This window comes from Aphelocoma coerulescens, chromosome 1, assembly GCF_041296385.1.
Source record: "Aphelocoma coerulescens isolate FSJ_1873_10779 chromosome 1, UR_Acoe_1.0, whole genome shotgun sequence".
Lineage (NCBI taxonomy): Eukaryota > Metazoa > Chordata > Aves > Passeriformes > Corvidae > Aphelocoma > Aphelocoma coerulescens.
This window is the reverse complement of record NC_091013.1, coordinates 119,558,860-119,586,842: the sequence shown is the minus strand read 5'-3', so window position 1 is coordinate 119,586,842 and position 27,983 is coordinate 119,558,860. Positions and strand designations below refer to the sequence as shown.

The 27,983-nt window shown below is 50.6% G+C and overlaps 2 protein-coding genes across 2 annotated transcripts; both read left to right on the top strand.

Moving 5' to 3' along the window:
* Window positions 1–1,321: 1,321 nt before the first annotated feature.
* RNF169 (ring finger protein 169) lies at window positions 1,322–22,613 on the top strand. Its single transcript, XM_069026943.1, has 6 exons — window positions 1,322–1,652; window positions 10,098–10,174; window positions 14,883–15,029; window positions 15,730–15,842; window positions 16,532–16,631; window positions 17,294–22,613. Exons 1-6 carry the CDS (start codon window positions 1,322–1,324, stop codon window positions 18,494–18,496), a joined length of 1,971 nt encoding a protein of 656 aa, XP_068883044.1. The 3' UTR covers window positions 18,497–22,613.
* Window positions 22,614–24,183: 1,570 nt separating this feature from the next.
* Window positions 24,184–27,983, top strand: SPCS2 (signal peptidase complex subunit 2). The gene is made up of 5 exons (XM_069026935.1): window positions 24,184–24,256; window positions 25,689–25,772; window positions 26,072–26,232; window positions 27,246–27,380; window positions 27,726–27,983. Exons 1-5 carry the CDS (start codon window positions 24,218–24,220, stop codon window positions 27,910–27,912), a joined length of 606 nt encoding a protein of 201 aa, XP_068883036.1. The 5' UTR covers window positions 24,184–24,217; the 3' UTR covers window positions 27,913–27,983.

Genomic DNA, 27,983 nt, shown 5'->3' with positions numbered 1-27,983 from the left:
TAACACGCTCTGTCTGACTCTGGCCAGCAGCACCATCTATGGGACAGACACACAAATCGCTGGACTAAGCCCAGTCCCAGCACCAAACCACTGCCATAATTCATCTTAATAGAGTCAGTACAAGTTTTTTGTTTCATGAGACGGAACTTTTTCGTCAACTGGCATTTTGTGGAGCCCACAACAGCAGGGATCCACATGCTGGTATCCTTTCAGTCATTCAACAGCCAGAGACAACTAAAGATAGAAGCGTGGGTGAGACGGAAAGTTAACGATATCCCCCAGCAAGTTCCTGGCACACGCAGAGGCTGTTTCTTGGGCACGGATCATCCCTTCTTCCCTCCAACCATGGAGAGAGGAGCCTCCTCAAGGAGGCTCAAAGGTGTAGGGCTTCACCTCTGTCTCTGCAGCCACATTTTCTCTTCTGCCAACCCAATGTTGCTGAGAGGCTTCATCAGAGGGGGTGATAAGATATGATGAAAAGATTGACTGGTTTAGTGCCCCAGTGAGGAGATGAAAAGCAGAAGAGAAGTACAAGAGATTTCCATAGCAACTGGTGCAGAGGCTCTGCCTCCTCTGGTTTGCTCTGAGTCACCATCCATGGTGGTTTAACTCTGGCTGGATGCCGAGTGCCCACCGAAGCTGCTCCATCGCTCCCCTCCTCAGCCGGACAGCAGAGGGAAGACTGAACAGGATCAGGAAAAGGATGGAGAGAGATTGGCCACCCACTACAGTCACGGGCTGGGAGAGCTGGGGGTGTTCACCTGGAGAAGAGAAGGCTCCAGGGAGAGCTCAGAGCCCATTCCAGCGCCTAAAGGGGCTCCAGGAGAGCTGGAGAGGGACTTGGGACAAGGGCCTTGAGTGACAGGACAAGGGGGAATGGCTTCCACTGCCAGAGGACAGGATTAGGGGGGATTTTGAGAAGGAATTGTTCCCTGTGAGGGTGGGCAGGCCCTGGCACAGGGTGCCCAGAGCAGCTGTGGCTGCCCCGGGATCCCTGGCAGTGTCCAAGGCCAGGCTGGACACTGGGGCTTGGAGCACCCTGGGATGGTGGAAGGTGTCCCTGCCAACCCAAACCATCCGTGATTCCATGATTCCATCCCACCCTAATAACCGGGTGGCCGGCGCTGTCCCATCCCCACAAAGAGCGGGAAGCGCTCGGCTGGCCCCTCCTTCCACAGCGGGAAATGAATATTCATGAAGGGCGTGGCCAGCGTGAGGCGGGAGCCGCGCGCGGCGCTCATTAATATGGATAAGGGGGCGCGTCCCCACATGAATTATGCGGGGTGGGCGTGGCCGCCGCGGCCCTTCAAAGTGTGGGAAGATGGCGGCGGCGGCGGCGGGCGCCGGCGGCCGGGCCGCGGTGCGGGGGCGGCGGCGGCGGGGCCGGTCCGCGGCCGAGGAGGAGCAGGACGCGGTGGTGCTGTCGGTGGCTGAGTGCCCGGTGTGCCGGCAGGCGCTGGTGGAGGCGGTGACGCCGCCCTGCCGCCACTCGCTCTGCCTCGCCTGCTTCCAGCGCTGCCTGCAGGGCCCGGGCCTCTGCTGCCCGCTGTGCCGCAGCCGCCTCTCCACACGGGCCCGGCGGCAGCAGGCCGAGCCCGCAGCCACCACGGCCGCCGGAGCAGCAGGCGGGGAGCAGCGGCCGCCGGACCAAGGTGCGGCTGCGGCGGCGGCGGCGGCACCTGCGCCCCCCCCCCATCCTGGACCGGGCGGGGCGGGGGGGGCGCGGGGGCGGGGGCGTGGCCTCTGGAGAGGGCGTGGCTGCCGCGGGAGGTGCGATGAGTTCGCGGGGGCTCAGCCCGAGGGGGCGTGGCCATGGCGGGATGCGCCGTGAAGCTGCGGGGGGGGTCTGCTCCGGAGGGGGCGTGGTCAGACGCTGAGGGGCGATGAGTTTGCGGGGGCTCAGCCCGGCCCCGGGCGCGGCGGGGGTGTCCAGGCGTAGGAGGTGTGATAAGTTTGCGGGGGCTCAGCTCCCCCGAGTCCTGCGGGGCCGAACGCGGGAGGTGCGATGAGCTTGCAGGGACTCAGGCCAAGTCCTGCGGGGCCGAGCAGGGAAGGGGGCAGTGGGCTTGAGCCCACCCTGCTCTGTGGCATCGGGAGATGGAGGGGATGGATAGCATCATCCCCTGGAGCAGATGCCCCAATGGGAGGGATGTTTCCCCACTTCCTCAGGTGTTTTTGTGATAACCTTGCCCCAAAAGTGAACGAATCCAACAGTGCTGCCAGGAGTCGGGCAGGTTTGTACTGCGTCAAGACAGGAAGGGTTTTGCACCATGGGAAGTCTTAGTCCCTTGTTGACATTAAGAAAGTCCATCATCCCTGAGTTCATGGCTTTTTGTCACACGTTTCCTCCCTGCCTCCAACGCTAGATGCCTTCCTCAACTCCTAGAAAACTGCTTCCTGTGTTTCCTTCAAAATAAATCCTGGTCTGAGACAGTGGCATTGCTCTTTCGGAGATGCCCACCTTGCTGCTGTCAAAACTCGGGATGCAGCCAGATTTGTTGGTTGGAGAGGTGTTGCAGCAGTGCCCACTTCAGCAACATAGCAGTGCTGAGGGGAACCCTGCAGAGCAAACAAGGATTTAAGCTACAGATAAACATCCTTTTAGCCCAACCCGTTCCTTTCTGAGCGTGTTTCTGGTCTCCCAGTTCATGCTTGTGTCAGCATCCTCTAATTGGCTGTGGGAAGAATTGGCAGGATGATCTTAAACAGCTTAAATTGGTGGTTTGAACTAACCCCACTAACCTGGAAGAGATTTAGGAAGCCTTCACGCAGAAGGATTTGCTGAATCAATGAACAGATGGGCTTCCAGAGGGAGCGGAGCCCAAGGGCTGGGAGTGGTTCCTCCGGAGAAGGGACAGTGGGAACTGCCGAGTCAATCTGTGCTCCAAGGCAGTGGTGTCAGCCGTGCGTAAATGGACTCGGCATGGTGCAGGCGAGCTGGGATGAGAGTATCCAGCCATGCTGCAGGAATGCTGGTGCGGTGTCTTAGCTGGGCTTTTTTAAGAATTCATTTTAATTCTCTGCTTGTCTTGAATTGTGTGGGACGAAGGGGAATGGCTTCCCACTGCCAGAGGGCAGGTTTAGATGGGATATTGGGATGAAATTCTTCCCTGTAAGGGTGCTGAGGCCCTGGTATAGGCTGCCCAGAGAAGCTGTGGTTGCCCCATCCCTGGAAGTGTCCAAGGCCAGGCTGGACAGGACTCGCAGCAACCTGGTCTAGTGTAAGGCCCATGGCAAGGGGTGGGATGAGATGATCTACACAGTCCCTTCCAACCCAAACCATTCTATGATTCCATGATTCTGTCTGGAAGTAAGGCACATAGTCGTCGTGTGGGCTGTCATTTTCTGCCTGCCCAAATTCCCACTTGTGATGCAAGCTGGGCTCATAGTGTGGGGAATCAAAGGCAGATGATCCATTACAAACAGGGACCTACTACATGCAGAGAGAGAGCAGTGGATGTGGTTTCTCCTGACATTAGTGAGGCCTACTGGAGGGTCCCAGCATAGCTGAAGCTGGCAGGGAGACCCAAGCCCTGCTCAAAGCAGGGTCACCAGCAGCAGGTTTCCCAGGACTGTGACCTGGTGGGTTATGACCATTTACAAGGTTAGAGATTCTGCAGCCCTGACAGTAAAAAAATTATTTTCTATGTTCAGCAGAACTTCTATTTCAATTTGTGCCCATTTCCTCCTGTCCTGTTACCAGGCAGAGGAGCCCGGTTCTGTCTTCTCCTCTGCTTTCTGTTTGGTATTTAAACACATTGGTGAAATACCTCTGAGCCTTTTCTTCTCCAGGGTGAACAGCCCCAGATCTCTCAGCCTCCTCTGGAATGTCAGATACTGCAGTCACTTTGCCCTCATGGATCAGGATAAACAACATCTGCTGCTCTGTGCTCATCCACCGAGCCAGCCATCTCATCATGGAAGACATTGGTTAAGCCTACTTTCCTCTCCTTCAATCCAGCGGCCTACCTCCCAAACACCTTGTCCTTGTGTAGAAGTGGTTTCCAGGCATAGCTGCTTCCTGGGAATCAAGGTGGGGCTGACCCTCCTCCTTGCCCTGTTTGAAGGGCTGGGTGACGTTTGCTTTCTCCCAAGCTTCACGAACCTCTCCCCATCACCATGACCTTATCAATGGATATGTGATGTATCTATACATGTACCAATGTCTGTAGGCCCCTGAGCAGGGGCAGTGAAGGCAGCAGAGCCCAGCTCATCCCAGTGGTGCGCAGTGACAGGACAGAAGGCAAAGGACACAAACTGAAACACATCAAGTTTCACAGGCCATAAGAAAAATACCTTCTACTGTGAGGGTGACCAAGCACTGGCACAGGTTGCCCTGGGTGGTTGTGGAGTTTCCATCCTTAGAGACAGCTAAAATCCAACTGGACATGGACCTGGGCAGCCTGTTCCTGATGACCCTGCTTGAGCAGAAGGGTTGGGTCTCCAGAGGTCTTTGCCAACCTCAGTTATTACGTGATTCTGTTATCAAACACTGATTAAGCTCAGGTACTTCATTAAATCACTTAAAATGTGCAGAATCTTTAAAACTACTCTGTATGACCACTTGACATACCTTGATTATTCCAGCTTAAACCAGCTAATTAATCATGGTTTCATGTCCCAGTTTTTGCGATTCCCTTTGGGATTCTTCCATGATAGTGGGCTTAAGGAGCTCTCAGACCTTGGCTGAGGCTGGGGATTCTGCACTAGGTGCTGCCCAAATAGGTATAAAGTCAAAATCCTTGTCACGACACTTGTCAAACAAAACTGGGTAGAAATCAGCGGAGACACACACTCGGTGCCTGTTGTGTCTTGGCATGGGCTGGTTTGCCTGACAGCTCCTGGGTGTCTGATTCCCTTGGAGCTGCCCTGCTGCCTTCAGCCTGGTGCCAGCTGCTGCTCCAGAAGGATGCAGGTGGCCCACGGGTCCCACGTCCTCTCTGGACATCTCCAAGTTCATAGAGCACCTGGGAAGGCACCCTAGATGCTGGTGTAAGGCCACCCTTTGAGCTAGAGATGCAGTGCTGGCTGCGATGCTTTGCTAAGTGAGGTTTCTTATATTAAAACAGTTGCTTGGTGAAATTCTTGGAAGGCAGAGAGGAGCAGCAGATGGGAGGCTTGGAGACTGCGGGTGTGTGAGGATTCAGATGGCCAAGGAGAAGGAGCAGAACATGTTTGCAGCAAGGTGCCCAGCCTGATTTGTGAGAAATTAAGTACACTCGCATTTCAGAGAGTCAGATTTCTTTTGTTTCTGCTCTGCCCAGTAGCAATGCACAGCAATCAATAACTGATGCTCATGTAAGAGGGGGTGGAGTGCTTTTGCCAGACGTGTAACATGACTTCCCCCTCCTTCCTCCCAGTCTTTTTTTGGCAGTGGCTTTCCCCTTTCCCCGCTGGACCAAACCAGTCTAGTTCTTGAGCATTTCCTGGTGATCCCTGAATTTCCTGTCATTTCTGTTGTTCTGTAGCCTGTCAGGAGCTGTTTTTTTTGTCTCAAGAGCACAGTGCTACGACTTTGGAAGCAGAAATCCTGAAGAAGCCTTTCCCTGCCTCAGGAAGATCAGTGATTTGCTCCCCACATCAAACTGCTTAAAACTGACACCATCTCTTTTTTTCCTCCTTGTCACAGTGTTGTACTGCTGATGGGATGGGTTAAATTTAAGATTTCCTGGGAAGATGGGATAGGGTGCCTCTTTGGGGGCTGTGAGGCTGTCAGAGGGCTTGCACCTCCATCTCTTTCCTCGTTGTCCCATCTCCAGCCCTCTGCAATACTTAAATTATTTTTAGTCTGCCATTAATGAAGAGAGTGATTAGGACCAGACCCAGAGCTAGCCCCAATGGTCAGTGTGAGAGGAATGGCCGTGGATCGTTAACTCTCGGAAAATAATTTTCCAGTTGAATAGTGGTTACACCTCTGCTAGGGTCAGAAAAATCCTAACTTCTTGTTTTGTGTTTTGAAAAAACGTTTAAGATTTCATCTTCAGCTGCAAGTGTTAACTGCCAGGAGTTAAAAGGAAAAGCAGTGAAAGCCTCAAGGGAGACGGAAGCTGCAAAGCCTGCTGAAAGTTTCTGTGGAAGCTGGGGGCGAGGGGGTTTCGCTGCTGCCGCTGGCAGAGCTGGGACTTGCCGGATGGGATCAGTTTGGCAAAACCCAGGAGCCTCTGAACAGCAGACAGGGAACCGAAGGGTTCTGAATCGAGTTCAGCTTCACTTTTATTCAGCCCATGTTGCTGAATCCACCAGATGGAGGTTTCTGAATCTTTTGCCAGCAAATATAAAATGTGCTGGTCAGGAGTGCGGCTCCACAGAGATGGTGTGTAAGACACACTTCCGAGCTGGCGTGGAAAGGATGGAGGCATTCAGGGGGATTGAGGCTGCAAGTCAGATGCCTCTTATAAAGAAAACCAGTGTTAAATAATTAGAAAATCTTTTGTCCTCTCAAATAGTGCAGAAATCACTGCTGTTTTTTTCCAAGACTGAGCACAACAGGATGCAGCTCTTGTATGTCAGCATAAAAAAGCAGAATGCCGGGTTTGATCCTGCCACTTGCGACTGTTTCGGTGCTCTCAGTGGGCTTGGAAGGAGCATCCCAGTGGCAGCACTCCCAGCAGACCTTCAGAGTCAGCTTCATTTAGAAACCAGGTCTGTTGACCCACAGATCACTCAAGAGGAAGGGCAAGCAGGAAATCTGTTGCAAAATCAAGTAAAAAGCCTTTTCTTCCATGATTTTGCCGGCTTTGTTTTCGTCCTGGGCTGTGGCGCACATCAAACCAGCTGAGCAGCCTTGTCCTGGACATGAACATCCAGAATTGGCATGGGGAGATGTGCCAGAGAAAGACATGTGATGCTCTGGTCACCTTGTCTTCTTCCCAGTGTGAGGACTGGTCTGGTTTCACTTGGAATGGTTTTGTGCCGACAGAAGCATCCTTGGGTGCAGCACCCTTCTGCTCTGTCAGCAGAGGGGATGCTGCCCCTCTGGGCAGCCCTGGAGGCACCTCTGGGGTGCTGTGTCCAGCTCTGGCTCCTCAGCCCAGCAGGGCCAGGGAGCTCCTGGAGCGGGGCCGGCGGAGGCTGCGCAGCTGAGGAAGGGCCTGGAGCAGCTCCGTGCCCAGCACAGGCTGAGGGAGCCGGGGCTGCTCAGCCTCGAGAGGAGCCCCAGCTGAGAGGGGCCCTCAGCCCTGGGTGTCCCTGGCTGCAGGGAGGGCTCAGGGCAGGGCCCGGGCTCTGCTCCGGGGCCCAGCAATGGCACCAGAGCAGCGGGCAGGGCCTGAGCCCAGGGAGTTCCACCTGCACATGAGGGAGAACTTCTTTCCTGTGCGGTGCCCAGGCACTGAACAGGCTGTCCAGAGAGGCTGTGGAGTCTCCCTCACTGGAGATATTCCAGAACCCTCTGGACACAATCCTGTGCCCTGTGCTCTGGGATGGCGCTGCTGGAGCAGGGAGCTGGGACCAGCTGAGCCACAGTAGTCCCTTGCAGCCTGACCCATCCTGGAGTTCTGTGAAATGCACATATACAGCTTTGCATACATTTTTGTTTTCATCTCTTATACAGAGTTGGAAATGTGGAGTCTCATCTCTTTTTGACCCATCTGTAAAATATCCAAGTTGGTACATAAAGATACTATTGATAAAGTTGTCTCTACCTGGTGTTGGACTCCTTTAGCTAAACCACCACAACTTACACATAAATGTTATTCCATTATTTAAAATTTCTTCCAGTTTGCTGAACCCTAGTGAGAAAGGAGAGCGATGACGTGGTTCATCTTTCCTGGTGCATGTTTCCTTCAGGTTAGCTCGTGCCCTGGAGGGAAAAACTCCACCTTTATAGCTCTGGAGACAAGCCTTAAACATTGAGAAGTAATTGAAGTTTGCTGCAGGCGAGTTACAGATTGCTGCTGCTCTTGGGACTGTCTCTGTGGAAATTCAGCTTGATGAAGTTCACAAAGAACTGGAACCGCTCAAGGACACAATTGAAAAAACATTTTGGGAAGCCGTGGAAGGTTTCCAGGGCGGCCGATTGCGGGCGCAGAAGCAGGAGCAAGGAATGCAGCCTGGCCTCCCCAGCATCAACATCGCTTGGGATTTTTGTCACATGTGTAGGGACATTTGGGATGTTTTCCTTTAAAAACAAGCCTGGCTCGTGCAGGCATGTGAGTAGGAGGGAATAGCAGCTTTTTAATGAGAAAAAAAGGCCTTATAGTCTATACGCTTAATGTTTGCTTACATGAGATTATTTTTCCCCCTCTGAAACGAATATTAGATAAATGCTTTGTGATTTGTGCAGCTCTGGCATTGGCAGCATTGCCTCTTCAGAGGCTGCGGAGTTTGCACTCACCCTCACCAGCAGGAGGGACTGAAGTTACAGGGCTCCCTAGGAACTTTGAAAGGGGAAGCCAGGGGAAAGCAGGACAGGTGGTAACAGGATTTCATCAGTCTGTAAATGGCATGTTTGGGCAGCGGGGCTGTGGCCGTCCCCAGGGAGGAGGGAAATGTGGCCGTGAACCAGAGGATGCCTGGCAAAACAGTCAGCAGCTGGTCACTGGGTGTTTGATTCACCCACCCTGCCATGAACCTTTTGTTTTGAGCCAAATAAAAACACTTCCTAAATAAGGGAAGTTCTGTGAGGGGGGCTCAGCCTGGAGCAAAGGAGGCTCAGGAGGGACCTTCTGTCTCTCCTCAACTCCCTGACAGGAGGGGGCAGCCGGGGGGGTTTTGGGCTCACCTCCCAGGGAACAGGGACAGGAGGAGAAGAAACAGTCTCAGGCTGTGCCAGGGGAGGCTCAGGCTGGACATCAGGAGGAATTTCTTCACTGAAAAGGTGGTCATGCATTGGCAGGTGCTGCTCAGGTTGGTGTTGGAGTCCCGATCCCTGGAGGTGTCCAAGGAAGGCCTGAACGTGGCACTCAGTGCTCTGGGCTGGGGACAAGGTGGGATTGGTCACAGGTTGGACTTAATGGTCTCAGACATCTTTCCCAACCTAAATCATTTTGGGATTCTGTGAAAACATGTGATGGCGCTGCTGGTTTATATCCTTTAATTCTAGCAGGGTGGGAAAAGGAAGTACCCCTGATGTTTCCTCCTTGCTCAAACCTGTTCCATCCTGACCACAGCACACTGGTTGATGAACTGTGCTGTGCCCTGCCTGGAATACTGATAGGGATTGAGCCAGGATGGTTGTCCAGGGGTTGTTGTTTTGTTCTGGTTGTTCCCTTTTCCCTCCGAGCTCCTCCAAGTGAAGTGCAACTTGCCCAGACTTGCACTGCACAGAAGGGGGAGGGAGCTTTGAGGCTGATACGAGCAAGGGAGTCCTTTGGGAGTAACAGACTCCAGGGATGGAGGTTAAGCTATAACCCCATGCCAGTATGCTTTTGGTTTCTGAATTCCCAAGGGGAAAGGGAGGAAGTGGGAGCAGGACAGGGAATTTCTGCCAGACAGAGCATCCTGCCCGCTCAGCTTCCAAACGCTGATCTGGGGAGTGCACGCACGGCAAGCGGGAAAAAGGCTGTGCTGCTGCGGCTGGGTGGGACAGCGCTGCGGGCGGCGGGGAGGGGATGGGGAGGAGACCTCATCGAGAAAACGGGGGCGTTCTCCGTGCATCGGCGTCAGTGGCAGGAGGGCAGGGGCGTGAATTCGAGGTGCGGTGCTGCTGCTGGCAGCCTGTGTGCCTGGGGTGTCTGCCTGCAGCAGGCACCTCAGTCCTGGCTTTATTCCTGGGACTCAGATTCCCTGTGCTTGAAGCCTGGGTTTATTCCTGGGACTCAGATTCCCTGTGAAATCTCCGGGCTGTTACTTCACCCCTGTGTTTACATCGTCCCAATGCTCCCCGATTGCTTAACTGCTTGTCAAGGACTCTTGAGAATCTCAAAGGAAACTCAGGAAGTTCAAAGTGGGATTACTTGGCCATCCTCCTCCCCATGTTTCTGTATGTTAAACAGAGCTGTGATAGCAGTGGCAGAATATAAACATCTGGGGTTGAGAAAAGTGCTGCAGAATCTCTCGTGCAGCCTGTGGAGATCTCACCCTTTTTGGGAAATAATGGCCAACACCAGCTACCCTGCACTAAAAAGTGTTTCCTTTTTTTCCCCTTTTCTTTCCAGACTTTATATTCAGAGCACCCATTAAGTTAAGCAAAACAGGGGAACTCCGAGAAGAATATGAAAGCCAGCTAAGGAAGGTCAGTATTCTGGGTAATTGTGTTTTTTCTTCCAGAATAACTTGGATTTCCTGCAGGAATGCCATCCTACCTGTAGGGAAACCTGAAGGGCTCTTTTTTCCTCTTCTGTAACAAAGGTCATTTATTCTCTCTAAACTGTTCATCCAGTTCAGGAAATGGCTGTAATTGAGCATGTAGAAGCCAAATTTTGCTGTCTTAGTCTGCCTTCCAGATCATGGAAATGTACCTTCCTTGGGGTGACTGTTTGGTTGTGAATGTAATTCCACAAAGGCTTGTGCAGCATAAGGTATCTCCTGCAATAACATCTTCTCCTCAAAAACAAACTATTCCAAACTGGAGCTTTCTGTTTATTTTTAGCCAAGAAAATAATGCCATTTAAAGACCAAAAAAAAAAAGATAAGAGAATAAAGGCTTTTCAGCTGGTTTGGAATTAAAGTCCATGAAAATATTTTCTGGAGTTTTGATCTTTGTGATCTTGTTTTCCCTTGAGATGGGTCCATCCCCTTGCTGATTATTTTACCTGCTGGAGAAAACGAACCTGAGGGGTTTTTCATTGTTGAAGAATTTTCTTTGGGTTTTCACTTGCTGATCTCAACAAGTGTAAAAAGGGCTGGGAGGCTGATTTGAGTTAGAAAAACAGCCTTGTCTGAGTAGGAAAATACTGCCTAGGTGATTTCTCAGGTCAATAATTAATCTGAGAAATGCGTATGTGTGAGGAGACAGTTAAAAAGCACAGAAGGGTCTTCCCTCCTGCTTCTCCTTGTGTGGAATTATCCACTGATGGACACTGTCACTGCAGGTTACTGAGATAACTTTGGCTGACTATTTCATTAACTGATCATAGGAATTGCAAGCTCTTCTCCAATTCAGGTGCCTTGCCTGGAAGGCAGGGACACTTTGTGTGCAAAGCCTTGGGACTTGAGGCATTTTCAGCAACAGTTCTCTATCAAGTTTAAGAAAGCACATTTGCAGCATGGTCAGGTTTTTATATCTGTATTTTTTGACTTCAGCAAAAAGATACCGGGTGCAGTCCAGTGCCAACACGTCTCCCTTCCCTTCCAGTCAGAAGGAAATACTTTACCTAGTTTCTGGCATTTTGGCATGTTTTTGTCTTGTTCTTGTTCAGCCTGCTGCCTTCCCCTTCTTGCTCCCTTCCAGATGGGAGATAGGTTTCTTTCCCCTGCCAGCTTAAACTGCTTTTTGTGAAGCTCAGCTGAAGGAGCTGTGTGGGAGGAGATTCTGTGAATTGTCATCTAAGAGGAAATGGCAGTGAAATTTTGCTGGTAAAATGACAACTGATGATGCAGTCACACTGTGTCCTTATTAATGGAATCAGAATAGAATCACAGAATCATTTAGATGGGAAAAGCCCTCTGAGATGGAGTCCATCCTTTCCCCCAGCACTGCCAAGGCCATCACTATCCCATGTCCTCCAGTGCCATGGCTTTTAAACCGCTCCAGCAATGGGGACTCCACCACTGCCCCGGGCAGCTGTGCCAATGACTGGCTACCCTTTCAGGGAAGAAATTTTCTCTGATATCCAACCTAAACTTCCTCTGGTGCCACTTGATGCCATTTCTTCTTGTCCTGTCACTTGTTGTGTGGGATGAGAGACTGACTCCCATCTGGCTCTACCCTCCTGTCAGGAAGTTGTAGGGAAGCAAAATTCTGCCTGTTGCTACTTATCAAGAGTCTCTCGGTGTCTGAATTAGGCAGGAGGAAACAAAAACTGAGGTTTGGGAGTCTAAGCTTGTGTATTGATTGGATTTCCTTCCACGTCTCAAGACACGGGGTTTCATCCCAGCTTCCCTGCCCATGGAATGGGGATAACCCGGGCTTTCCTCCTGAGGAAGGGCGAGGAGCATTTCCAAACCTTTTTATAGCTCCCAGATGGGAGTTGTTTTATAAATCTGAACTGTTGACCTGCTTCCCAGCCTTTTGCAGCTGAAAACAAAGTGGTAGCATAATTTGACGGGGATCATCTCATAGCTGAATTTTCTCAACTGGCTTTCAGAATGAGATCGATATTTGCTGTCTGTGCAGGATAGCGAGATTGGTTTTCCCTCTTTTGTGCCCTTGGTGCTCTTGCATTTTATGTTTTTCCAGAGGAGGCTGTCATTTCTGTGTACTAAAACCCTAACTCATCCTGTCCAGCTGTCTTTTTATCACAAGCAAGTCTGTTGCTTGTAAGCACACGCAGTGGGAGGGAAACTCCTACCTGAGGCATGTGCTGACATGCAGCTTCCCGGAGCCAGGGCAGATGGAGCAGGCTCCGGGAGGGAGCAAACCTGGGCAGTTTGTGGAGGCAAGAGAAGATACCAAACGTGAGTTTGCCAAACTTCTGGAAAAAAATGTTAGTGTCAGGAATGATGGTTCTGAAATGGGCATTTCTTGAGTGAAAAATTATCGATTGCTTGTATAGCACTTTTTTTCCCCTGCAGTTGTGGTATCCAAAAGGGCTAAAATGCATTGTCTGATAACTGTGCTGTTAACAGCAGCTGTTGGTCCTGCATCCAGTATTGCAGAGATGCTGCTCAGGTAACATGAGGTCCTTCTCCCAGGGTACATGTTTCACACTACATTGTTTCAGTTTCTTGTCCTCCTGTCCCAGCACAGTATTGCCACCTCTGGAAGCAAATTCTCTGGGAGATAATTTACATTAAGGTTACTTCAGATTATTATTTTTGTAATTAGTACAGATTTTATCATTAGAGTTTGATTTTGTTTGCAGCCTTAATTCTGGACCTAAATTCTTTTTTGTATCCTATTAATTAGGATTAGGATCCTGTTGTTGCCTTTTTGACTTCACTGTCAGCAAAGCTTGGGTTGTCACCTCACACTAATGATGGCATGGATTTGCCCGAAATCCTTAAATAGTCCTGTGTGTTGTTACATATTCTTGTGTCTTTCAATTTGGGAATTGAGTATAATTTTATAATTTAGCCAGAAAAGGGAATATTTCCATATAACTTTCTTTCACATGAGAAATACAGGAGGAACATGAGTGTTGGGTAGTATTTCAGCCAGCCAAAAAAAAAAAATCTTTATGATAAATCTTGTTGTGAATTTGTTTTTCAGATGCTTCAAAAAAGGCAGAAATACTGTTGACTTAGAGCAGACTATTCATCACGTCCACATCAGGTGGTGACTGTCTATGTTAGTCAGACGCTGTTGTAGTTATTGCTTGAGATTATTAATAGATGAGGAATTTAAAGATAGATCTTAAAACAACTCTAAGCAAGGAGTCGAACTGGTCTTTGAAAATATTTGCTGACCACCCACAATCAGCCAAACAGTGGAGTTTTTCCTGGTTTCTGCCTTGTTTCCTCCTTGTTTTCCTCCTTGTTTCTCTCTTCCTCATCTCTGGGGGTTTGGATTCAGTAGGATTCGGGTCCTTCCCAATTTGAAAATCACAATGTGCTTTTCATGTAATGCCACGTGAACTCGGTTTTGTTTGTCATCCATATGTCCAGACTTTCGGGGTTTTCCCCTCCTCCAGCAGGGAAGAAAAACACTAAATATTTTTGGAAGAATGAGGAGTTCTTGCAACATCCCCTGCTGCCTTTATGAGTTAGGGAGCTTGTTAAGCACCTGAGATGCCTATGCCCAAATATGAGGAAGAACACGGGGATTTGAATTCCTGGTGCTGTGGTTCATGAGCGGGATGAAGATGTGTCAATCAAAGGTCCGGATGACTTCTGCACGGAGGGTGGATGGAGGAAGGAGGGAGGATCTGTTCTATATACAGATACATGTAGGCTATTCCTGGGCTGTATCTAAGTTGAGCAAGAGGCAGGACACAAGCTGGGAAAATGGCTGGGTGATGGAGGGAGAAGGGAGCTGGATGATGTTACCCTGGGCAGGGACGATCAGGTGTTATCTGAAGTGTGTTCTGCCGAGACTGTTCATCAGGAAAAGGTGGTGGAAAGGAGGAGAAAAGGGGTATTGTTGGTTCTGATAGCAAGTCTGCAAAAAAAAAAAGAGGTCCTGGCAGAAGAGGGGAGTTTGAGTCCTTAGGTAAGGAGCAAAAGAGTGCAGCAGGACAGGCAGCCTGTCAGGGTCCGTGTACCTTGTGTCCCAGATCCTGGCATTCCCTTGCACTTCTCCGCTGCGTTTGAAACTGAATTCAAGCTTTGTGCCTGGAGTCAGCTGTCAGGGGTAAGGTGGCCTCTCTGGATCTTCTCCATCCCAGCACATAGTGAAACAATGGGAGTTCATCTCTCGTGTAGCTTTCAACATGGGAGTTGCTGCATCTCACCTTTTATTTTAGGTGATGCTGCTTACGTGTCTGCCAAATTGTGTGTGCTGTGTGTCAGGCCGTCGGACAGCTAAAACTGAAATATCACAGCTTGCACAAAACTAGTTGTGCACATTTTTATATGCAATATGATCATCTACAAGTAGAGAAAAGCTTTTTGTATTTTAGAAAATACAGTGGTGGAGAAGGCATTGTCCAGCCCTGGGCCTCACGGCGCCTTTGTTGTTTTGCAAAGAAGATAAAATCCGCGATACTTGTGTATAAAACACAAATGTGGTGTAGAAGCAAACCAATCTTCACATTATTGTGAGACAGAGGCAGTGGCTCTACCCTGGAGTAGAGAAATGAAGGCACAAAATTAAATGATGTGACCTAACTCTTGGTCTTGCCAATCTGTAAGTGTAGGACTTCAAATTATAACTACTCTACCTCTTTTGTCATTATTTCCAGCTGAGAGAAGAGAAACTACAAGAAGAAAAGACATCTGAGGATCTGATTAACAAGTTCATTCTAGATGACATGGATGTAGGGAAAAGAAAAATGGAGGAACAGCAGAAAAAAGATGAATCTGTAGTGCTGAAAGGGAACCAAGAGTGTGTAAGTAAGCTCATGCTTCTCCTTCCTGTCCATATGTCAGAATTTTCATTCTTTGGCTTTCCAGGATTCCTTGATTGAGTTTTTATAGTTTTTGAAGGCTTTGAGCTGGCAGATTTTAAAGATCCTTGTTAATGAGAACTGTCTTCTAAGGTTTGTTATGGCTGCAGATGTTCTTCTAGAGGTTTCTGACTCCCCTTTTACCCTCTACTACGTGACTCTTCCAAACACACCAGCTCCCCTCAGCTTTGGGGATATCCTTGGTCTTCAGGCTTGCATGCATTTCCATGAACGTTTCTCCATGAATCTTCTGCAATGAAGTTGTACAACTGAAGTTCAACACATTCTTCATGCTGACTTTTGGCTATTTCCCATTTCATTTGGGAGGCTCTGCAGGAAATGCTCTTAAAATTTCCATTTGATAGGCTGACCCATGGGGGCCGAGTAACCAACACCCTGTAGTAACCTTTATTGTAGAATTTTCCCACATTTTCTTGATCAATAAATTAACGTTATTCGATGACTAACAGCTATATACAGGAGCTATGTGCTTATTTTTGTTTCATTTATGCCTTATGTCCTCTCAGTATAATCAGAAATGGGGAAATTGGGGATCTTTAACACTTCTGCAAGAAAGATCTTTATTTTCCAAGTTATTCTTTTTGTTGTACATGTCAGCTAACTCTTCCTTGATTGACTTCAGTTTCCTGAACGTCTCTCGGATTCCGAGAATGAAGAACCATTCCAGGGCAAGCAAACACATCGGTCAGCTTTTGTTTCCAAGACCAGTGCCTACTCCTTTGCTTTCCTTTCAGGGTAAGATGCTGAGACTTTATTCAGAATAATGTCCTTTAAAGATGTTCTTTCGACTTGTTTTAAACACACCTGAGATGCTCTAATTCACATGGTGGTTTCAATCTAAAATACGTGATTTTTTTTCTGGAATTTTAGAACAGACTCACTGGTAGAATGTGGTGTCTGTCTGATTACTTCCTACCTGGAAGTTAATGTTTATCCCATGAAGGAGAAAAATCATTGCCTGTAGATTCAAGCCATTAGTCAGAAATCAAAATTCTGTAGGATGAACTCAGGAGTGCCTGTTCCTTCTCCAGCACAGGTATGAAGGGACAGCATCAGCCCCAAACAGCTTTTTCCCTGGAAAGCTGTTGCTCGGCGCAGCTGGAGCAGCTGAGTAACCAGGTGTGTTTCCACGTGAGAAGCAAAGGGGTTTCCCCAGCTTCCTCATTAGCACTGACCTCGGTTAATTGTGAGCCGTGGGCAGAGGTGTCCGTGTGTTCAGCGCGGAGCCCGGGAACGCAGACCGGGACTCTGCCGGAAATCCGAGATTCCTGGATCCCTTTTTGCTGAGGGCATAGGAAATATCTCTGCCAACCAGGTGCTGCCAAGGCTGATGCCTGTCCCACAGGTAGCTACTGCCAGGGCTGCTGAGCTGGTTGTTCCTAAGGTCATGAACAGTCTCCTGTTCTCACCCATCTGCTTTTCAGGAATTTAACCACCAAGGTGGAAAGGAGTCGGAGCTGCAATGACACCATTCAAGAGAGATCCAAGAGCAGGCAGAGATCAGCCCCAGCCACCAAAACAAAGGTACAGGCAGCATCTGGAAACAGGTTCCTGTGTGTAAGTGTTCTTATCTGAGGTTACACAGCACCAGTAATCTGGAGATATAAAATATGGGCTTTGTGGCACTGTGTTATCGCCATGGGGCCAATCACTTCCTTGTGCCTCCAATAAAACCTGCTGGGTTAGGAATTACTAAACAGAAAAGCAGACAGGTGTCAGGGTTCTTATGTAGCATTGGAGGCTAATTGGAAGTTGAAAGGGTTCTTATCAGGCTGATTTATTCAGGTAAAGAGAAAACACATTTCAAGGCCAGGTTGGACTGGGCTTGTAGGAATCTGGTCTAGTGGAAGGTGTCCCTGCCCATGGCAGAGGGTGGAATGAGATGGTCTTTCAAGTTCCTCCTCACCCAAAGCATCCTGTGGTTGTGTGATTTTGCCATCGGAGTGGTTGTTACTTGTGGCAAGAGCAGCTCTTAGACTGTAATAAATTTGACACCCAGATCATGCTGGACTCTCGAGTCTCCCGTTCATGTCCCACATCAGCCACGGGAGTGCTGTGACCGGCAGAGGCGGGCAGGGGCAGCCGTGTGCGGCAGCCATCCTTTGTGCCGTCCGCCTCTCGCACGCTTGCTTGCCCGTGTGCCCCTCCGTGAGCGGCTTTCCCAGCTGTGCTGCCTTGCCTTGCAGGTGCTGCCCATCACCGGCGCGTCGACGCCGCTGCTCGGGGTCCTGTCGTCCACGCAGAACAACCGCTGCCTGTCCGCCCCGGACCTGACGGCCGAGAAGCGCCTGGTCCTCAACGCCGTGTCCTCCCTGTCGGCCCTGCACAGGCCGGAGCGATCCATCAGCCCCGAGAGCAATGACAGCATCTCGGAGGAGCTCAACCACTTCAAGCCCATCGTCTGCTCCCCGTGCACTCCCCCAAAGAGGCTTCCCGATGGCAGAGTCCTGAGCCCCCTCATCATCAAATCCACCCCCAGAAACCTGAACCGGAGCCTGCAGAAGCCAACCACCTATGAGGCCAGTCCTAGAATACTGAAAAAATGGGAGCAGATATTTCAGGAGCGTCAGATCAAAAAGACTCTCTCTAAAGCGACCCTTACGTCCTTGGCTTCGGAGCCCGGGGAAGACATCGTGGTTCCTGACGTCACCAACTCTAGCAGTTGCACTAAAGAGCAGCCACAAGTGCAGGATGATCACCTTCCACCTGACACTACAGGAGAGCCTCGCCCTGAGCTGGATTTCTTCCCTTCGGTCAGTGAAATGAAGCTGGGAAGAGGGAGTGAGAAGAGCAGAGGTTCACAGGCCTTAACCACAGATGACGGCGCTGATGAACCAGATGTGAGATCAAACGTAACCGCCCTAAACACACGAGTGTCTGAAGTCCCCGACCTAAAAGTGAATACATTCATGGACAAATCCTGTCTTAGTCTAGGCCCGAAAATGCTGAGCAGAAGACTCATGGGTGTCAGCGCATCACTGCCTGACACCAGCGCGCTCGGAGTCCCCATCAAGCCGTCGGGGAAAAAGCAGCTGAAATACCTGAACAACAGTGAGTTGATCAACGTACAGAACAGCACTTGCAATTCTGTGGAGAACATCATCGGGGAGCAGCCCCCGCTGCTGCGGCGGGGCCGGAAGAGACGCTGCAAAACAAAGCACTTGGAGCACAACGGCTCTGTCAAAAGACTGAGGCACGTGGCAGGGGAGGTGGGCCTGCCTCCAGAGGTTAGGGACGTGGAGCAGAAGCTCCAGCAAGAGGAGGAGGACAGGAGGTTGGCCCTGCACCTGCAGCGGATTTTCGACAGCGAGAACAGGACAGTGGATAGGCGGAAAGTCCGCGTGGATCGGTATCTGCTGCGGTCCAAGAGCACTCTGGGTGCCAAGTAGCACTGCTGGACGATGTTGCCTTTCTAGAGGACGATGAGGTTTATCAGATTATCTTATAGGAAAACTATTTTTTGCCCTACTTCCACCCATGCAATTGTTTTTTCATTTCGGTGGTAAGACATTTCTAGGTCCAGTTCAGAGAGAAGCCAGAGTCCTTTCAGGGTTTTTTTTAAAAAAAAAAAAAAGAGAGAATGAGAAAAAAAATCCTCCGGTCCTCTCTGGTCCGTTGGTCTGAAGGAATTGTCTGTCATCCCTGTGAATACACTGCAAGGCCTCCACACGCAGTCGGGCACACGTGCGATCCCCAGCTAGGAGAGTTGTGAACGTGGGGTAGGAGGACCATCCCTTGCCAAGAGAAATCTGAGCTCTGCTCATGGAAATTGTTTGAGAGTCTTCTCCTCTCTGCCTGCCCCATTTTCTCCCTCAGGCCACATCTGGTTGTGGGGTCCGGCTCTTATCCATGCTCCGTATTTCTTCTGGGAAGTCCTAGACAGAGCCCCCCCCCCCCCCCCAGTACTTCCAAATGAATGTATCTCACTGTCTGCACCAGCACTACAGATCATTTGTCACTTTTCTGAAGCAGAAAGCCAGATACAATGAAAAGAAAGACCTGAAATAAGGATTTTACTGAAAAACCTGATAGGGACTTGTAATTTCATGTTCGTGACAGGGGAGAGAGCTCAGGTGGAGCAGCTGGAGCCACACGCTGAGCACTGGGACCCAGGGAGCTTTTCTCCCAGACCACGTCTTTTCCAAACCAAGAGGGTTTCCCGTTCTTCCCTATGATATTGAAGAAAGGGAAAGGCCAGCCAGGGAGTTTCAGGAAGGATGTCCTCCCAGCTGACACATCCCCTGCTCGGTTCAGAGCTCTCTCAGCACACCTAGGGCCTGTCCTTGCATGTCCCAGAGGAGCATCCCGAGTGATCCGGCGCATTGCTGTGCTCTCCCGGCACCCGATGGGACGGGAGCCCTGCTGTCCTGGTGCGCTGCCCTGCCCTGCTCCAGCTCCCTGCCTTCAGGTTCAAACCACTAAGAAAGCTCAGGTGAGCAATGCACTAAAAACTTCCAGGCATGAAGTGGGGCCTGGAGCAGAGCTGGCTCAGAGCCTGGGCTTGGTGGAGCATGTGTTCTCTGCACAGATGTGGCAGGCCACCCTCTGAGTGTTTGTAACACTCTCCCATGGATTAATTTCATGGATTATTTCCAGTAACATAGCTCAAAAAGTAGCGTTCCAGCTCAATCCTTGACAGCTGCCTTGCAGAGTATTCACTGGGACCCTCGGAGCCTGCGGGGACCTTTGCCCAGGGCAGGGGCTGCAGCATTACCCATCCTGCCCCCACAGTGCCAGGTGGCAGGGATGTTTTTGGGATGAGCACAGTGCTGGGGCAAAATTCCCTAGGGATGGTGTGAAGGGAGGGCAGCCAGTGCACATAAATAGACGGATCTGATCTAAGACAACAGCATTGCCCAATTTCCTCTATCTAAAAATGGTTGAATTTTCTCCCTCCATCTTAAACGGTCAAAAAGAAAACAGGAACTGGTTTTCTTTTTCACTGCAAGGACCCTGGCAGGTTTTTTTTTCCTAATTGAACTGGATTAAAAAAAAAAGAAAAAAGAAAAAAAAGAAATCTTATATTTTATTGGGTAAAATTTATATATTTTAAATACTATATTTCAACAGATCGACACTTTTGTTTTGAGAAATCTTATAGCAATGATTCCATAATATATATCTCTATCTCTGTATCTCCTTGCCACACAAACTACTGGATGGTTTAAGTTGTACCTGGGGCTGGTGACACCTGGCCTGCTCTGCCTTCCCGGCGTTCCGGGCCCTCTCCTGCGCCGCAGCCTTGGCAGGTGCCGCTTGAAGCAGGCGCTTTTGACCCAGACCGAATCCTGCTCCTCTTTCCAGCTGTGAATTAGAAGGAAATTAAGGAATTAGAGCCTTGACTGGACCTAGAAGAACAGCGCAGAGAGAAGTAGTGACGGCCTGGATCTGCCCTTGGAGCTCAGGAGGGAAAGCCACAGCTTTAACTCGGAATCCATGCTGTTTTTCCCAACACTTTGAGCTAAAATATGCACTTCCCAGGTGCTTTTAGATTGAGAATTATTTTTACAGGCCCCCTTCTCTGCAGCTCATCCCTGGAGCCCCAAACAGACTTCCCTAAGCAGTTTCCTTTTTTCCCCGTGGTGTTTGTGGGGGTTCAGCCAGGCCTGGGCTGCTTACACTACAAAAAACCAGATGTACACGCTGAATGTATCTTTTCTTTCCCCTCTTAAAACAGATTTCACATCCCAATGCAGTAGGCCAGTGTCTTAAATATCTTCTTTTGAAAAGATTTTACAAATATTTTGGGGTTTGTGTGTTAATTTCCTGGTTCCAGGTCCAAGCTGGGCAGAAGTGCAGGAGGCCATGCCTGGGCTGGAGCTTGTCCCCAGCCAAAAAAAGCTTCATGGGACCCCTCGTGCTCCCAGCTGCCCCCAAAGCAGAGATCCCGACTCCCCAAGCATCATGCACAGGCCATGGCATCTGCATTCAAGGAGACCTTTGGATGTGGAATCACAGTCATGTGGAAGGGTTGTGGCGATGCAAAGCCAGGATGAATGTTTTATTAATTTAACACTCTCGAAGTTTAGGTAAGCTTGCACAAAACAACAAAAATTGTAAATAATTACATTCAAAAGAGCAGGAATTCCCAGCTTCTCCCCTGTAAAGGTCAGGAATGACGCCACCTTTGCCAGAAATCGTGCCAGCTGAGAAGGAAAATACCTCCTGCTGAATGGTGGATGCAGCACAAGATTAAACCAAGTATTTATTCACACTTCTCTGAAAGTCCTTTGTAACCCTCAGCTGCCTGCCCTCTGGGATGAAGGCATTCCTTGCTGGCTGTGGGACAGCATGGGCATGGGAGTGTCCTCCCAAAATGTGAAGCTGTCTAATCCGGAGGGGCTGGGATTGGTTCCGTGACAGAAGGACTGTGTCTGCCAAAGATGCCACCGACTCCCAGAAAGTTGCTTTCTGACCCTCTGGGGCTCTCTGCCTGGGAAAAACCGTCTGGAAAGATCCTTGTTTGGAGTCAGCGAGATCAGATAAATGAAGGAAAAGTGCCAAAAGGGATCATGCCAGGTGATTGTATGACGTTGTTCTATATTGTCAGTATTTCTCTTCCAATGCTATTGTACATGCAGTGCACAGTAGTCATGAAGTGTAGCTTGAACAAGCGCTTCTTTGTATTTTCTCAGTGAAAGCAAAGGGGGAGATCGAAGCCTTAAAGACTCTCACTGATTTTAGAAAACAAGCCTTTAGCAATGCTCCGAGGGCAGGGCTCCGCCTGGGCCCTCCGACAGCCCTGTCCTGCCTCCCGGTTGTCCAGCGGAAGGCTGGCAAAGAGTTTGTCCCGCACACGAGGGGAAGCGTTTCGGGAGAACCTGGACCCTCTTGCCCAGTGGGGGACACGAGACAGAAACGACCCCCTGTCCGTGGTGGAGCCCCGCGGGGTGTCCCGGGAGTGGGAGCTGGGATGATCCCCGCGTGCCGCACGCGCCTGACACCGCCCTGTCCCCTCCCCGTGTCCCTGCAACACTGCGACGCATCCGCTCCAGAGTCAGCTCTTCACTATGCAAATGGCAAAACCTTCCGCTGGTCACGGATGGAGGCGTGCGCCTGGTTTCCTTGGGATTTGCTGTCAAACTGTTCAAAACCGACCTAGATGTCGCTACACTTTTTCTCCAGTAACGCTTTAAATCGTTGTGCTTTCGTGTTCTCCGCTCGCCAGCAGAGCACCGGCTGGTTACAGACTCTCACGGTGGTTCTGGTCTCAGCTGCACCCCCGTGGCTTCACCTGAATGTGTTACCCAGCGATGGAAGGCACCAAAGGACCGCTGACTTGCATGTGTGAAATGTGTGAGTGGAATGACATGCAGGCGTCTGTCATGTTGTGGCTTCTGTTGTTTGAAACAGAGTAAATCCTGCTTGTGAAACAATTGTCACAAACCAGAAATATGCCAACAAATGTGTACAAATAACAGTGTTCGTTTTAACAGCAACCAGGACTTGAACTGCAGGGCAAAGGCCGAGGTTCAAACGGAATAAAACCAGGTTCTGACAGTGAAACTCCCCGTTTCTTGCTGTGCTTGGAAAACAAGCAGGATCCTACTGCTGCTTGTCCCAGACAGGTGACACTTGCCTCCAGCTGAAGGAGGTTGTGAAGTAATTGTGGAATCACAGAATCATTTGGTTGGAAAAGCCCTCTAAGATCATGGAGCCCAACCACTCCCCCAGCACTGCCAAGGCCACCACTGACCCCTGTCCCCAAGTCCACACGGCTTTTAAATCCCTACAAGGACAGGGACTCAGCACTGCCCTGGGCAGCTGTGCCAGGGCTGGACAGACCCTTTTGGGGTTTTGCCAGGCCCTGCTTGCACTGGCAGCTCAGGAGGGAGCCCTGTCAGGGCTGGCATGGAGATAAAACATGGCCAGTGCTCAGAGACCCTAGTGCTGCTTCCTCTCAGGGCAAACCCATTTTACCCCAAGGCTGATCTCCCAACAGCTGGGTTTGGGCTGAAGTTAATCCGGCTGTAGATCCCAGCGGTGTCTGTGTGACACCCTGGCAGAGCTGAGCCCTCTCCCGCTGGAACACACCCGTGGTTTCCACGCAGGCCGGGAGAGGCAGGTGCCGCTCGCCCATCCTGCCTGGATCCCTGGCACCTGCAGCAGGATATACTCAAGCTGTGCTTTCTCCACTTCCAGCTCCGCTGGCACCTCCGTGTGACCGGGAATGCTTCCAGAGGCTGCTCAAGGACCTGTGCCTGCACCACTCCCACCCCCTCTGCTCTCACAAATACTGAGGACAGTGTGCGGTTTCCTCCGGGAGTGTCTTGGCAGACCCAGGGCAACAAGCCAGACCCAATTCCCACCAAAGGGAACAAAGGTACAAAGAGGCTCATTAATAATAGGCTTGAGCAAAGACAGCTAAAAACCCACTATTTGCTCTCACTGTAGGAAGATGCATCTGCCGGGAGAACAGACTGGGGTTGTTGTTTATTCTTTTAACATAAAACTGATATCCTACATCAAAGAAGCTAAGTTGGATCTGTCCAAGTGGCCATCCAGCTTAGCATCGCATCTCCTGCAATGGACAACAGTGGGTTCCCTGGAATGGCGGCTGGGGCCAAGCTCTTCTTGCAGGGTCTAATTAAGGAGGAATAAGCAGCATCCTCCTGACATGGCTCGACCACACAACAGGGCTGCTGTATCCTGTTGGACATCATAGAACCATAGAATAGTCAGGGCTGGAAAAGGCCTCCAAGGTCATCGCGTCCCCCAGCACTGCAAGGCCACCGCTAACCCGTGTCCCCAAGTGCCACCATCTACCCGGCTTTAAACCCCTCCAGGTATGAGGACTCCACCACTGCCCTGGGCAGCTGTGCCGGGGCTGGACAGCCCTTTCGGGGTCGGACGGGGCTTGGGGCAACCTGGTCTCGTGGAAGCTATCCCTGCCCATGGCAGGGGGTGGGACTGGATGGGTTTTAAGGTCGCTCCCAGCCCAAATCCCGTGATTGCACGACACGAGCACCCGCTCCACGTCATAGGGATGGCGGGCGGGACTGCATTTCCCGGCGTGCCGCGCGGCGCAGGGGGGGCGGGACTTCCTCCCGCACGACCAATCAGGGGCGCCCGGGTGTCGCGGGCGGGGCGGGGGCGGAGGCGGCGAGAAGATGGCGGCCAAAAGCGGCCGGAACGGGCTCCTGGACAAGGTACCGCGCGCGGGGCTCCTCAGCCGCCCCGGCCGCGCCCCCGGGCAGCGCCCCGCCAGCCCCGGGCGTCCCCCCGCCGGCCCCGGCATTCCCCCGCCGGCCCCGGCGTCCACCCTTCGCTCCTGGGCATCCCTCCCTCACCCCTGGGCATCTCCCCGCCAGCCCTGGGTATCCTCAGCCCTAAGCCTCCCCCCTCAGCCCTGAGCATCCCCATTCCTGCGTATCCTCATCCCTGAGAATCCCCCTTCTTCCCTGAGCATCCTCCCTTCAGCCCCAGTCGTCCCCCCCCAACTGCTGTAATGCTTGTATAAGGAAAAATAAATAGTGGAAAGAATTCTACCCTATTCCCTTACGGCAGAGGGTTTGGCTTCCAATTACTACGTGTGCTAATTAACCCTGGAAGAAAATGCTTGAAAAAGCAGCCACCTAAAATATTTGGTACCGCGCACTGATGTGAGAGCTCTGTCCTAGTTCTCCATGATTTTAGATCCTTGTGGCCGCTGCTTATGTGCCTCATAAACCTCGCGGACACGCAGTGACATTCACTGCGTGCTTTATAATTCCCACGTGCCGGGCCTGGGGGATAATTGGGGCTTTTTTCCCTGTGTGGCTGCAGGGGAAGCAGATCGAGTTTTACATCATATTTTAAAGTGTTTTTTTTTCTCCTTCCTGTGGAGGGCAAGGAGATCTTTGGGCTGGTAGTTAATCAATCCAGTTTGGGAGCTTCCAGAGCAGGAAAATAACACCGGTGAAATTGAGGGTTGCTTTACAGTTCCAGCTCCAGTCACTCGACTATTTGAAATAAGGGATGACTTAGGATACTCAGGACTCAAACTAATGTGTGACCAAAAAATAATAATGTAGTTCAGGAGAAGGTGGATGCCTTGGAAAAGCTGAGCTGGTGTATATGGGAATTGTTACTGGGGAGGGACCCATTCCTGCAGAAGATTTGAATATGGAAGAGTGACAGAGTGCTTTGCTGTTGTTCCAGAGGATGGTTTTAACTGAAATTCCTGGTTTGTGCCTTTTATTTCTCCCCTTGTACAAAGCTAGTTGGGGGTTCTTGAAATTTCCCTCCATCCCCCAAGAGTCTGTGCATAGCAGTGTGGCTGGAATGTAGGAGTACATCCAAAGGCAGGAATTCAGCCCAACTGTCACTGCCTGGGGGTGGCAGCAGGAGCAGCAAATGCAGAAGCAAAATTAGTAAACCTGGTGTCAGAGCCACCTCAAGCCTGTGACAAGAGGTGTGAGCTGAAACCTGCCCAGGAGCCGGGTACGGCGCTGCTCCGGCGGCTTCTGGGTGCGGATTTGTGTCCTGCCTGGTCTTCCCAAACAGGCAGCTGCTTTCTGGTTTGCCTCCTGTCTTGTGCTCATGACAGGAACAAGCCCGGGGGGACCACATTCCCCTCACTCCCTTTGGTTTCCATTGCAGTGGAAGATTGATGACAAGCCAGTAAAAATTGACAAATGGGATGGTTCAGCTGTGAAAAATTCCTTGGACGACTCTGCCAAAAAGGTGCGTTCTCTCTCTGCTGAGTCGTTCCTCTTGGGAAACTCTGTGATGTTTTGTTCTGCTTTTTGGGGGTTGGTTGTGCCCATATCCATGCCTGGTCTGTGGCATCTCTTGTGATTCCCTCGTGTTTGTGCTTAATCGGGATCAATTATCAGGTGCCTGACGCCGACATTAATTCCCCATAAACTTTCTGCTCAGGTTACCTGTGCCACTGGGATTGTTTCCTTCAAACCCTTCCCTGAAACAGTGTGTCAAAGTCCTGAAAAACGCCCAACAGACTCAGCTGCCTGTTTCTCCCACAGGTCCTCCTGGAGAAGTACAAATATGTGGAAAATTTCCGTTTGATCGACGGCCGCCTCATGATCTGCACAATCTCTTGTCTCTTCGCCATCGTTGCTTTGATTTGGGATTACCTGCACCCTTTTCCTGAATCCAAACCTGTTCTTGCCTTCTGTGTTGTCTCATATCCTTTACAGATCTTGTCTTGGTTACACCAAAAGGGTTTTATTTTCCACAAGAGCAAAAGCCTTCGGGATATTCCCATTTTCAGGCCGGTTGGAATTATACTTCCTGTCGTGTGGAGATCAGCTGACAATCAGACAGTTTTCATGTGATAGGGAAATTCCTGCCTGTCTGGGTGTAATGCCCCTAAATTTGGGTGATCTGAGGGCAGATCTGTTTTTTCATTCTATCCATAGTCTGGTTACAGACATGTTTGCTTTTCCCTAATACCACAGGTCAGATACTGAGAGGGGAAAGAGGGAATTCCTGCCATCAGCTCTCTGCAGAGGGATCTGGACAGGCTGAATCCATGGCCTGAGGTCACTCTGTGAGGTTCAGCAAAGCAAAGGATTAGTGGTGGCCTTGGCTGGAGGAATGGTGGACTCGGGGAATGCTTGGACTCCATGGTCTCAGAGGCCTTTTCCAACCTAAACAATTCTGTGATCCTGAGGGGTTTCATTGTTCCAGGCTGTTCTGGGTGTCTTTCAGAACAAACGGGTGATTTGTCTTGCAGCTCTTGAAATTACTTAATTCTGAAAATGGGGAAGAGGAATTGCTTGGTCTGTGCTTAGGAGGAATGCCCAGCAACTCCTTCTGTGGCTTGTTCAGTCTCAATTTTTCCCACTATCTCTCAACAAATGTTAGAGAATCCCAGACTGGTTTGTATGGAAAGGGGCTTTAAAGCTCATCCAGTTCCACCTCCTGCCATGGGTAGGGACCCCTTCCACTGTCCCAGGTTGCTCCAAGCCCCATCCAGCCTGGCCTTGGACACTGCCAGGGAGTGAATAATAAATTATTCAAGTTAAAATTAATTACTTCATTTCTCATGCTAATGAAGCATCAGCCAAACATCCTGTTCGGAATTAAAGTGTCACGAGAGGTGGTTAAACAATGGTGTCTGAGTCCCCAAACGACTCCTCTGCTTGATTTCTGGTTCTCCTTGCACCTTCTTAATTTCCTTGACTTTCTCCGCACGTATTTTGTGATGATGGGAATCCTGACCATTTATACCTCGTACAAAGAGAAGAGCATTTTCCTGGTGGCTCACAGGAAGGACCCGGCGGGGATGGATCCCGACGACGTCTGGCAGCTCTCCTCCAGCCTCAAACGGTACCATCTGCTCCAGCAGCCTTGGCTTAGCCAGCGGGCACCACTGCCCTCCCTCCCTCGCCAGAGATCACCCTAAACGCTGCCTTTTCCTTTGAAACCTGCAAATCCATTCTGCTCCATCAAAGTCCATGTCCCAGTCTAGGAACGGGAGCGGCTCCAAGTGGTTTTCTGCCACAAACGTTCACGTTTCGCTTCTCTTTAAGGCAGGGTATAAAAGCCTTTGGTTGTGTTAATTGCGAGTGCCCAGGTGGGACCTCCAGTCCGGGAGGGTTTTCCCCTTAAACAAGAGGGGGATTTCTGTCCCGACTGGGATCCTGCTCTGAGCTCTGTCTTCCCCTCGCGCAGGTTCGATGACAAGTACACCCTGAAGCTGACGTTCATCAGCGGGAAAACCAAACAGCAGAGGGAAGCCGAGTTCACCAAATCCATCGCCAAGTTCTTCGATAACAACGGGACGTTAGTCATGGAGGCCTACGAGCCGGAGGTGTCCAAGTTGCACGACAGTCTGGCCCTGGAGAGGAAAACAAAATGATTTGGGCCCCGCCCGCCTCCCGGGAGCCTGCGAAATTAACACCAATAAAGTCAAATGGCAAAGAAAGTGAA

What these genes read in the sequence shown, in the direction of transcription:
- RNF169 (XM_069026943.1), top strand. Translation starts at nt 1,322, where the DNA reads ATGGCGGCGGCGGCGGCGGGCGCCGGCGGCCGGGCCGCGGTGCGGGGG. An exon ending in GCAGCGGCCGCCGGACCAAG is followed by an intron (nt 1,653 to 10,097) that starts GTGCGGCTGCGG and finishes TTTTCTTTCCAG; the next exon opens with ACTTTATATTCAGAGCACCC. An exon ending in CCCCAGCCACCAAAACAAAG is followed by an intron (nt 16,632 to 17,293) that starts GTACAGGCAGCA and finishes CTTGCCTTGCAG; the next exon opens with GTGCTGCCCATCACCGGCGC.
- SPCS2 (XM_069026935.1), top strand. Translation starts at nt 24,218, where the DNA reads ATGGCGGCCAAAAGCGGCCGGAACGGGCTCCTGGACAAG. An exon ending in TGGACGACTCTGCCAAAAAG is followed by an intron (nt 25,773 to 26,071) that starts GTGCGTTCTCTC and finishes TTTCTCCCACAG; the next exon opens with GTCCTCCTGGAGAAGTACAA. An exon ending in CTCTCCTCCAGCCTCAAACG is followed by an intron (nt 27,381 to 27,725) that starts GTACCATCTGCT and finishes CCCCTCGCGCAG; the next exon opens with GTTCGATGACAAGTACACCC.